This window comes from Leptosomus discolor, chromosome 6, assembly GCF_034619465.1.
Source record: "Leptosomus discolor isolate bLepDis1 chromosome 6, bLepDis1.hap2, whole genome shotgun sequence".
NCBI classification, from domain to species: Eukaryota; Metazoa; Chordata; class Aves; order Leptosomiformes; family Leptosomidae; genus Leptosomus; species Leptosomus discolor.
The window spans coordinates 45,468,130-45,480,789 of NC_141396.1; the positions used below are offsets into that span (position 1 = coordinate 45,468,130).

Here is a 12,660-nt window from a genome sequence, read left to right on the forward strand (position 1 = left end):
ATGAGTTCTGATCCCCTATTTAAGCAGGGCGAATTATAAAAAAATAAATGTAGGATTGTTTAAGAAGAGGAGGCTTTGCAGAAATAGTTTGGGTAGTAAGTTAATAGTTACTGTTGCAGAGGTGTAATACAGTGAGATAATTGCTAGTAACAAAGTCGCTTTAAAATAGGCTGAAGTAAATTAAGATAAACATTCAGATTTGTTTATATACTCATTTTCTTAACTTTCAGCCAAGTAAGTTCACAAAGCTTACATTTGCAATTCCTCCATAACGTTAACCTGATCCCTATGTTATATTATAGACACACGCTGGAGTGAGTTCCAGTAACCGTGGTATATCTTCTTTAACAATCAGATACTTGAATAAACCAGACTAATAGTATCTCAGGACAGGCCATGATTTTGGCCTCGCCAGTGCTTATTACATATTACAAACTTAATGTAATGCAGCAATCTGTCTTTTCTATGTAATTCATGCTCTGCACTATTGATTATAAACTGCCCATAGTGTTTAGAAAGAACTGTGCAAACTGGGGACATCCACGTCTGGCTCTGTAAGCTGGCAGGAAAATCTAACAAGCCTGCCAATTTTTCTGAACCCGCAGAGCTCCCGGGCAACTAGGGAGGATTTTCTGAATACAGTTGTTAGGCTTTTGTGTGCTGTGTGGTTTTTTTATAATAGTTTGAAGACTTCAGTTCTAGCCAGTTTCTGCAAGAAAAACATCTCCCCCATTACTATAAAATGGTCATCTCTGGAAAAACATTACCTTGTAATAACTATATTCAGACAGTTCTGTGCAGCTCCACATTAGCTCTTTAGACTTATATTATGTCTGTGTGGGGCCAACAAAAGTCAGGAAAATACATGATGTTTAGGGCCTAAATCATGATCCTGTTTCTTCAGGCATGAAAGCAACCCTTTGCAAACTGTTCTGTCCGTACGGTGCAGAAGGAAGCTGGATGAGTTTCCTGGGAGGGATTAGAAGGTCCTGCTTGTAGGACTGCGGGTACAAATGGATGGAACAAAGTGCGGGACAGGGGAGCCAGTTATATGTTGCTAAGCCTACATATTAAGCCTAGGTATGGAGCCTCATTGTTACTTGAAGAGGTAAAATCCCTTCCCGTGAATGCATTCAGCCTACTCTTGGCTGTCTGGGTTACAGGCTGGACAGATAGACTGTTCCTAATTCCCTAGCTTGATCTTATCACTAGTAACACCTTTCCTCTCATGTCAGATGCCTGATCATGAACACCCAATGTACTGTTCCACACTAAAGCAAGGTCACGGAACAATATGGGAAAGAAAAACAGCCATCTGCATCCATGAGTGATGCTGCAGACAGGCGTACACTGAGCATAGTGGCCATTAATTGATTGGAACAAAAGTTGGAAATGAGCATGCTGTAACACTGTTCTAATAGCGATACTCTGAGGCCTGTTGCCTTTCATCTCTGTTTTCACAGTAATATAGTCTCATAAAAAACAGACTCTGAAGATATTACTCAGTAGTAACGTGCTTTACAGTGTTAAAATGATCAGCTGCATGAGACTAGATATTCATCTTCATTATAGCTGTGCAATTCAGTGAGTGACAGTGGAAAAACTCTCACCTTTTAAGGAAAAAGCCCATCTAGAATGCAAAAAAAAGCTTGCATGAATTTCACTGACCAGGGAAAGATGGAAGGAAACCTTTAGGACTTATCATGAGACTGGAGTCAAACCAAACTCCAAGTTTTTATCTTTTTGTTCACCCAGTGAAAATAAAGAAGCTACTTCCTGGTTTGCACCTCTGAATTATTCTACAACCTGCTTTTTTATTTGAAATGTATTAAAGAAGTATAATAGCAAGGACCAAACAGTTAAACACTGTTGTCCTCTGATTATTATGAGTTTTCACACTGTTATATCTGAAAAAAAACAAATAATTCGTAACATAGGAAAATGACAATATCTGTGTTAAAACTTCTGGGTGCTTTTGTTGGTTTTGTTTGTTTTTATTTCCTAGGTAGGAAAATTAGCTTGTTAGCAATAATGGTTCTGGTGGGTGACAGTCTTCACAATTTTGCTGATGGCTTGGTGATAGGAGCAGCATTCTCGTCCTCGACAGAAACAGGTGTGACAACGACTGTCGCTATTTTATGCCATGAAATTCCTCATGAAATGGGTAAGGAATATATATGTGTATTTTTCCTGATTGGCTTTGTAGTCCCAGGTTTCCCAAAGAATTCTTTCCTATATGACACTAGTGAGAATTCTTTTTGCTTATAGCATCATGAACTATAACATTAAGGTTCGAGATGGATATATAGAGGCTGTTTTCTTCTCTTTCTTCTTCACAAAAAAGAAGGGAGGCTTCTCCCTCATTATTGGGTGCCATCCCATCTCACCTTTTCCAAATGTAAATGCCATGAGGTCAAGAGTGACCAGTTATTCTCATGTGTACAGACACAAAAAATAGTAAGCTGTTAGCAAGAGCCATGTGTGCCTGACATGCGGGCTGTCCAAGAGCTTTAATATGCAGGAGAGCCATTTGACAATGTGTTCCTCATGCTACCCCCAATCCTGCTGCTAATCAAGAATAACAAGATAATAAAAGAGGATATACAACCCATTTTACCAGCGGTCAGGACAGGAAGATCGTTCTGTTGTACATTTCCCTTATCAACTTGTGGTAAATCTTTCAGTATGGCTGAAGTTGTTTCTGACATTGTGTTGATGAACATACACAAGCCGGCAAGTATGAGAACTGCAGATTCTCATTTCTGTTCTTAAATGACTAAAGATTTCATGTGCTGTCTATGTAGAAAACTTCCCCAAACAAAAAGGTGGGATGGGGAATTGCTGTAAATCTGGTAACTCTTGTTTGCATAGCAAAGAAATTACTGAAATACTGAACAGTTAACTCCAAAGACGGCCCTTCTTAATACTGGGGCAGTAGTGCCTCACTGTCAAAGTGGCATTTCTACACTCACAGAGAAAAGTTTTTAAAATCTTTTACTGTGGACCTGTTATGAAATCATTTATTTTAGAAGAAACATCCATGATGGGATTCTGATGTACAATTTACCAAAGTTAATTAGGTCTGAAATCAATGTAATTTAACTCAAACTGGAATAAGACTAACAGGTTTCTGACTTGCAACACCTGTAAAACACTCAAAGGCCATGCTGCAAATACACTCACATGATTTGAACTGGCAAGTTCCCAGTGGAGAAAGATTTAGAAACTCTGGGAAAGCATGTGACTTCACTTTTGCATGTATCCGAGTTGGAAATGTCACAGAACATCGAGAACTAGCAGGAAGCCACTCCTGTATACTGTATGCTATCTTTAGGAACAGCTAAACAAATACAAGTCAATATGGGATTTTTGGTTTTGTTGTTTGTTGGGGTTTTTTTTCCTGCAAAGGATGAGTTTATAACTAATTTTACAGAAATCTAAGGGCAGTCCTCCACCATTCGCTATCCTTGTGCGTATCTTAATTATTTTCCTTCATGTTTTATTACCAAGAGTCTTACAAATACATCTATCAGCTAGGTGATAAATTTTCTGTCTTTTTCTCTATACAGGAGATTTTGCTGTGCTACTAAGTACAGGGCTCCCCACGAAGATTGCAGTATTGATGAATTTTATAAGTGCGCTAACAGCATTCTTAGGACTTTATATCGGCCTTTCTGTATCAACCGACCCATGCATCCAAAACTGGATTTTTACTGTTACAGCTGGGATGTTCTTGTATTTGTCTTTAGCAGAAATGGTGAGAACTTCAGTCTATTGTTATGTTTTCCTTTTAACATAGCCACAGCACAGATGAGTGTTAGACAAATACAGGTGGACGAACCTGGAGGGAAAAAGAGTTCATAGGCTTCTTGGGAAGAGCCTTTATGTCTGTATGTTCTAAGAGCTGTGTGTGTAAGTGCTTAGAACAATAGTCTGGTTTTGTTTCGTGTCACTGCCATGGTAGGTGTTATCAGTAATTAAAAGGTGAAATAAAGGCTGTTAAAAGGTTAGTTATTAGAAAAATATAAAAGATTTTTAAAGGGGGAAAGGCAAACTATATATGTTTTCAGGCCTCATAGAGTTATTTAGTATGACATAAAGAAACATTTGAATTTGTAGGGTTTTTTAAAATCTTTGGGAAGTTGGTTACTTTTTTTCTTTCTACTGCCCTTTTCTTTATATCTTTTTCATCCATTGATTTGACATGAATTTGCTGTTTCTGAACTAAAATGCAAGAGTCTTATCTTTTGCTCTTCCTGGCCAGCCTTTCTATCTCAGAGAGTTTTGGGTGAGCTCGTAAGCAATTAAAAACCCATCAGACTGCTTCATCTTTTTCATGTTTGTTCAACACTTTCTATATTCCCAGTTCAATAACGATGATCTGACTATAGAAAAATAAAGTGTGAAGATATACGGTAGGAGGATGGTCTAAGGACTGTGGAAAAATGTGGTAGAATCATAACTCATGCAGATGCCTCAGCCCACATCACGTATGGAAGAGATGGCTGTTACACTTGTAACAATGAAGAACTTAATTACATAGCCAGCTTTGTCACACGGCTCTTTAACCAACGTGTGTTAATGTAAAGTTGCTTGCAAGCTTCTGAACAAGGACGGAATATTTTGAGTGATTGGATGAAGAGGAGGGAATAAAAAAAAAGAGATGTATCTCATCATAAATTACTACTGTGTCTTTCCCAAGCCTGACTGTCTCTCTGTTGTGTTTGCTACCACCCCCCACCTCATGCCTGAGGAATCATTTACCAGGTTCAGGCATAATACTTTAAACCTGATATGCTGTGGCAGTATTATAACCTATTTAAAGATCTACTTGTAATAATTGACCTTAGACCTTGGGTGTATTTTAGTCTATTTTTGCTACAGTAACAAAAGTAAAGTGAACATAAAGTGCTCCTAAGAGCTTCTGAGGGAATTGCATAAGGGCTGTGGATGTGTCAACAGTCCTGACTGAGGTGGTAAATAACGGACAAGAACACTATGTACCAGATTGCATCTTGTTCTGACACTGAGAAATTTGGAAGTGAGGCTGCCTACCTACTCAGTAGGCATTGTTTTACTAATATGGCTAAGAATGATTTGGGCATATCTTTACTTCAGTGCAGGATCAGCATCCGTCAGGGATACACAAGCTCCTAGAGCAACACCATGTTTTTCCCTGAGTCTTCAAAGCAATGTGCCAGGTGTAAATCACAAGAGATGACACAGTTCCAGGCAGAGATGGTGACATGTTTTCTCTTGTTCTCAGCTTGTCACTGTAATCTTGTTCTTGGTGTGAAGAGGAGAAAGAAGGGATAGAGAGGGGAGGATCTTATTTCTTTCACCTCTTTTTTATTAATAGGATTCCAATCAGGCTTTCTCTGCATTTTGTCAAAAGAACTGCCACTGGGACCTATGTTTGTCAGAAGTGAAAGTGTTGAATATTTTATTTAAAATATTTTTCATTTTAATTTATTTTAAAAAATATTTCTATAGCACTGCAGGTATCTGTAGATCTGAAAAGTTTCATGTGTTTGTATAGCACATCTCAAAAGAAAATCAGCCATGCTTTATGTATTTTTCAACTTTCTGCACAGAAATAACTTCCCTACCGCATTCTTACCTACAAACAGCAATCATCAATGTTCCTGCCAATGGTGTACAAATAATGGTGTACAAAGCTTAACTGTAATTTTCAGTATTTGTTTTATGGGCTTTCACATATTCATGTGGTTGTCAGAGCAGCAGTTAAATAAGAGAGCAGGAGGGACATAAAACTGAACAGCCTCACTGATTTCTGCATTGAGGAACATTGAGGGGTTGTGAGGTGGGGGTTCACAGACAGGACAGCACTGCAAGACTGCTTCCACAGTCAAGGTTGCACAAAATACTTCTGTGGTTAATGAAAGGTTTTTAATGTCTACAAATGGCGTTCTAGCTCCATTAACAATCAGGATAGACTAATCATTTTAGAAATCTGAGGAAAAGGACAAAGGATAAAATTATTTATATCCTTCATTTTTTTTCACCAAGAAATTCTGCAAAACTTCATCTTCCCAGTAATTGGGGAAGGTGGAAGGGAGGAGTATTTTGTCTTGCAAATGTGTATGAACAGGTGTAATATTGCAACATAAATTGTTTATTGCTTCAACATATGCATGTAACACCTGTAATATTGTGGGTTTAGTTGTTGTTTAATCAAAGTTAAATCCCCTTAAAAACAGCTTTTTATGAGCAGGATAGTGAGATTTTTTTGTACTTCATATTTGTTCAGAGGTCATAAGTACAATCATAACTTTGCACTATTTCCAAAGATCTTTTAATTAATAACATACCTTCTCTTTAGCATACCTTTAGTCTGAATTGAAAACTGAGAGACCAACGAATGGAATGGAAGAGACCAACTCACTCCTATTGAGTTGTTTCTTGGACAAAACATGTCCACTTTTCCTCTTGGGAAACACACTTGAACATCCTGGGTCAGCCTCTTAAATAGTATCCATGAAGTAATCATTATGGATAAATATTAATGAAATCACATGCATTGTATTAAACGCCAAGGACTTGGATGTAATTTCTGAGTGATTGTACAGATCATATTGGTTCATATGGTTCCTGACCAGAAAGACTGACTAATTTGAAAGGAGAGAGATAGAAGCAAGACAATAGGGATATAAAGAAATAGGAACTGGCCAACCACTCCCTGAGGCAACTAAATGACGTTTTCTCTGACTAACCTTAAAAATCTTGTTGATTTTGGAGATAAAGGAGTATTTTTGAAGTGACTTATTGGGCTGTAGCAGTGGAATAGTCTTGCCATATGTGCCCCAGCTTGGTAGAACTCTTGTTTAGCCAGCACATGGTTGAGAGTCCCTCATGCCTTCTTTCAGCATGCTGCTTCCTAATTCTTCATATCTTTTGTGTGCTCATGAGAACACAAGCTGGAGTGGGAATAGAGTAGCCCCTTGATTAGCAGTAACTCTTTTGCCTCCAACAGACATCAAGCATCAGCAAGTGTGATGACATCCAACAGCTTCGATGTGGTGCTATCTCCCCTTAATTTGTGAAGTGTTTTGCATCTGTCAGTTGAATAGGCTTATGCTTCCTAAACAACAAGATTTTCTCTGCTGTGCCACACACATTTGTGTTCAGAAAGTGTTAGGGGATCATAGGTGATATGTGTCAGCAATCAGCTTTTATTTTCAGCAGTAAGCAGGGTGTCACACTAGGCAAAGCTATAGAAATGGTCTGTGCGCTTGATAACATGCAGGTAGGTTAGGTGGAAGGAGCAGACATCTGCCTTGGACATAGGAAGGGCACTACCTGCTAAGAATGTTTTTTTTAAAACTTTCTTAGGACCATACTGTGAGTGTGTGTAACTCATAAATTGGTACTGACAGAGATAAGAGAAAAGTGGGAGGAGAAAAATTTTCTCTAAATATACAGAACTCGTTCCTCAGGTGCTGGGGAAGAGGACAAAACAGATTGATTACAAGGATAAATAAGACAGACCAAAGGTCTAGACTGGAACCCTGGATTCAGGCTTAGGTCTTAATTAGCAGTTTTTACTTATATACACAACAAAAACCACATGGTCTGAACATTTACAAGCTGTCAGTTCAGATTTTGATTTATATCAGAACTTTTGAGGTATTTACATTTGCTTTAGATTAAAAGTTTCTGATGATACTTAAATGCAAATTAAATATAACTACATGAGTTTCTAAGATGCAAATTTTTACCACAATTTACACCACTGCCTAGTTGTTATGAGGATCCAGGACATTTGGGTTTGCCTGTTATTTTTATGCACAACTTTGAAGCGGAGGCAAATTTTTCACTACAGTTTTCTTTTGGGTCCATGCCAGCTTCTAGAGAAAGAAGAGTGCAGAGGAAGCAGATCCAGAGACCCCCCTCTGACAGAGGGAAAGACAGGCACAGCAAAGAGATGTAAACGACCCCGGTTAGCCTCCGTGCTCAGCAGTGCTCCACTGTCTGCTAGCGGCTGCTGCTGTCACAGCCCCTGTGAGGAGGCTGTAAGGAGCAGACGAAATAAGTAGCTTCATTCAAGGGCAGGCTGTGAGTGCAGCGGGAAGGGATGATGGGAGAGTGCCAGGACCACTCGCTCTTGTTTTGAAGTTCACGAGTAGACAAAAAATCCCCAACCAAACCCAAAGGTCGGTACCGGGCCATTGCTCTGTATTTATTTCCAAAGTTGATATGAAAGTATCAGCAGTCATAAGTGTCTCCCCTGGTGTCTTTAATACATAAAGCATGAATGCTAAGAAAGTCTGAGCCTGAAGCATCATTTTCACAGGCTGTGTTGAGACATACATTTTGTTCAAAACTTTGATGAATGAGACCATGTAGGGTGGAAGGTCAATGTAAGTAGTATTTAATATGATTACGAACAGCTGCTGCTCCTTTACTTGATTTAAAACTCACAGAGAAAAATATTAAACACAATTTTTTTCAAGTATATTTTAAAAATCTTGAGTTCTGCTCATATGTTTACTAAAGCCCAAGTAAATACGAGTGTCACCAGTTATTTCAGTAAGAGCAGGATTGACTCTATATATAGTACTGAAACAAAAAAACTCAAACTAGTTTATTCCTCCAAAAGGGAATTACAAATCTTACTAAATAAGCATTTCCTTACAGACAGACATATAAAATTACTAAAAACTATTGAGAAGTTAATGAATTTTAGAATCTCGTTTATAATTCTTGTCGGTGCTAGTAAAAGAACAAAAATGTGTACATTTTGATTAATTTAAATATTTTGCTGTCAAGCTTGGTGTTGTTACAATGTACAGAACATGCTACAGATTAATAGCTATATTCAGAAACTCAGCATTTTGAAAGGTTTTTTTTAATGAAGTTTGTCTTGTTTTCCCATAAGACTTTTTTTTTCCCAGAGATGAATATATCTGGCTCTCATTTTGGTGTCTTGTTCCTTTTTTAGCTTCCTGAAATGACTCACATTCAGACACAGCGACCCTGGTTGATGTTTCTCCTACAGAACCTCGGATTACTATTAGGCTGGCTTTGCCTCTTACTTTTGGCTGTATATGAACAGAAAATCAAAATATAAGTTTCTGTTGGAAGTCTTGAAGTACCACTTATGACAGTGGATAGCATTATTCAAAATTTTTTCATGTCTGTTATAGTGATATATAAATTCAGTTGCTGGGATTTTTATATCTGAAGAGTAGATAACTATTTCACTTTATTAACTTATTGTTCAGATTTTGTAATATTTTTTGTAAACACAAATGTTTAGAATTATGTTTTGTTTGTTACTGAGTTTACCAGATCCCATGCTCAAACTCACAGGAGCTTTTGATTAGTTTTTATTGAGACTGTTCTAGCTGAATGCTCTAAGTGATCTCTGCCAGTCTGATTGAAGAAAAGAATAAAACACTTTTATATGCAATAATTAAAGTGGACTAACCAGAGCTGAATAATTTGAAGCAGAAATGTTTTTGCCTCTTAGTACAAAGAATAAATGTATTTCTATAAAACTAAAAAGTACAGCAAAACTAAACTGTTAAATGGCGTACAGCAATCTCATAATATCTGCACTGTCTACTCCGTCAACATAAATACCCTGAGGAGTCATGTCTTACTGGTCCACTGTGGTGGGTAAAAAATGGTAAGTGTAAATGTTGAAGTTTATGATCTAGAAATCTGAGAATGCCGTTTTCTGACTGTAATATAGCTTCTCATACATGTGATGCAATCTGTGACAGTCAAGCATTGGACTAGAGTAACTGTCAGAGAAACTGCCTTCTGCATTATCCTGCCTCTGATGGTTGCTCATAGCAAATGCTTATGAAGGATTATAGGAAATATGTTTAAATTGTTTCTCCCTGATATCCCTTCCAGGCTCCTCAAATCAAGGGATTCCTTGAGCCAGATGTTTCTTCTGAGCCATCATGTTTAATAAACACCGATGGTGCCTTCCCATCAGCAATTACCTTATTCACACAAATGTGATGTGCATTATGGAAAGAGCTTTTCAATTGTCTAGGGTGTGCGTAGCTGTGCTCCCTTAGGGACCCCACTGCTACTCCTTCTGTCCTGAGTGATTTTTGTGTAATTAGTCCTCTTGATTCCAAGGGAATTCTGCCTAAGTTGAGATGACTCATTTAATTTAGTAATGGAGAATCGAGCTGAAACAAATATACAAATTCTGTCCTGATTCTGAGGTGCTCAGCACCTTCCAGGACTTACTGAGTAACACTCAGCTGTGTGATTTCTGCTGCTTACATGCTATTAATTTTTGGTGTAAGGACTCCCCCCCCTATCTAATTTATATTTTTGTAAAAGAGAATTGAGATGCATTCTTTCTCCCTCCTCTGATGAACTGTGGAAATAGGGAGAGCAGGTTACAGAACAAACATATTCTTTATGCATCACATGGATATTTTCTTCTCCTTGTTTTAACTCAAGCTTGAAATATGGCAACATTATCACATGATATTACTGTCTCACAATGTGTCCTGTGTTTATTTGACAGCTCCTAGTGAAGGCACAATTATTCTCATATTACAGAGGAGAACAGAGTCTACTCTCCTAGAGTGGACTATTGGAACTGTCAGGTCTCAAAGGCTTCATGAGCACTGTACTACCTTATCAACAAAACGTAAAGTGAAAGTAATTCTGAATTTCACTGTTTATAATAGACCAGATTCATGGGCTTTTGAACCCCTAATTATCCGCAGACTCACCTCTGGGAAAAACACATAGAGATCATTTTAAATGTAGATGTGCACTCATTTTCAGTGCCTGTTAGTTAGAGAATCTGTAGCAAATACCCCAATGCCCATCTAAATATCCATCTAGGCATTTACATACCTTCAAAAACCCTGTCCCACACGACTTATCCAAGGTCACACAGGAAGTCTCTATCTGCCTAAGGAAATGAACCGGGCTGTTTTAAGCCCCAAAGTAAAATCCTAGCTTGTTTTATTTAGGTGTACAAATATTATGACTGCTTTTTCTGTTGATTTAACTTTGAAAAATGAGCTAGGAATCCATGACCGATGCTTCTCTTCTCAAAGTTTACATTTTTCAGGAGTTTGTGCTTGCTTTTAGTAAGGTAAGATTTTTAAAAGTGGCTTTCCAGTATTTCGTCTGTTTGCATTGGCACCGAGTCACTCCATGACCTTCAGCTGTGACAGTCAATTCAAGCAATAGCGGGACACCACTGGACGTAAGCAAAATCTATTCTCGTGTCAGATGGTGCAAATGAATATTGGAAACATTTGTTGCTTCAAAGAGAAAAGCTACCACAGTTTGAATGTTTATGTATTCCTAATGTTCACTACCACAGAAAACAAGATTACCAATATGATCGTGTTTTGGCAATGTTATTGTTTTCTGAAATGTTTTCCTACTATTTATCAATGTGTCTGAAAGAGGGCAAGTAGTTTCTGGCAGTGTGTACTTTAAAGTTGCCTACTAGCATAGGCTCACATCCTGACATGATCTGTGAACATATTGTATCCGCATCTGTTAAGAAAGTGCCATCTTTTGGCTGTATATATTTATCAGGGTTCTTGATCACATTTAACAACCTAGTATATTTACACAGCTTCCACCTCAGGCACAAATATGTTGATCAGAATGCCAGTTAGTCCTTATTTCTGCCACAGAGCTCGTATGCTTTTGTGGTGTTTGTCAGTAAGTGAGCAGTTCAGTCACCATTTTGCCCTGCACACCTGGAGTCTCATTGGCGTATGGAAGTTTGAATTCCTATGGCACTGGTGAGATAATTTATCTCACTCCTTAAAGCTGGCACCTCTGCTGTAATTCTCTCGACATTAGTGTCTTTGAAAAGATACGGAAGGTGGAGTATTACTATGCGTAAAACAAGACTGAACTATATATTTGAAACAATGCATCATACAGATGGCTGGAAACTGTTCCTATAGGTCACTGAATTGAAAAGTAAATCAGTTTAAACACAAAGAGACCCACCAACCCACCTGCAGAATTAATCTTTTTTGTCAATGTTCTCTGCAAATCCCAAGAAAATGGATAGAAGAACATGGTTTTGGGACCTTACAAAAGAGAAGGTGGTGCACAAGAATTCTTATGAAGCATTCTCTTTTTGTTTGCTTAAAATTCTGTAGCGTTTATTCATACAAATTTCAAACAAGACTCTATTTAAAGCCAGGTATTTCTTTCTGTTCCTCCAAACCTAACAGACAGAGCATAACATGCCAATGTTTTCATTGAGTCAAATCCTGAGTAAGGACTGCAGAACTTCATCGCTTGCAGCCCTTAAATCATGACTAGGTATCTCTCTAAGAGGTATGCAATTACTCAGACAGATGTTATGTGCTTGATGGAGAGATTACTTGGTGAGGTTTTACAGCCTGTCAGGCAGTTCTGACTAGATAATCATAATGTTCCTCTGAAACACTAAAATATATACATCTGTAGATACAGGAGTTTTTCTGGAAGAATCTGGTTAGTATTTCTCTCTTCTCTACTTAGTTTTCTGGCACTCTCAAGACAAAAAAAATAGAAAATATCTTGCTTTCTTACACAGAAAATGAGAGAGAAAAGGAAGGGTTGAAAGAATTTGTTTGCTACAGTATTTTTTTCCTGGAAGTTAAATGGCAGAGGGCCTCATAAAAAATACTTCCAATA

At 37.9% G+C, this 12,660-nt stretch overlaps 1 protein-coding gene across 2 annotated transcripts in view; it reads left to right on the forward strand.

Annotated features, from left to right (window-relative positions):
- SLC39A12 (solute carrier family 39 member 12) overlaps window positions 1–9,091 on the forward strand; it is a 32,089-nt gene extending 22,998 nt beyond the window's left edge. For both annotated transcript variants that reach the window (XM_086466938.1, XM_009946361.2), the window contains 3 exons: window positions 2,006–2,164; window positions 3,570–3,757; window positions 8,963–9,091. In XM_086466938.1, coding sequence (XP_086323064.1) covers window positions 2,006–2,164; window positions 3,570–3,757; window positions 8,963–9,091 — 476 coding nt within the window. The remainder of the gene's footprint in view (window positions 1–2,005; window positions 2,165–3,569; window positions 3,758–8,962) is intronic.
- The last annotated feature ends 3,569 nt before the right edge of the window (window positions 9,092–12,660 follow it).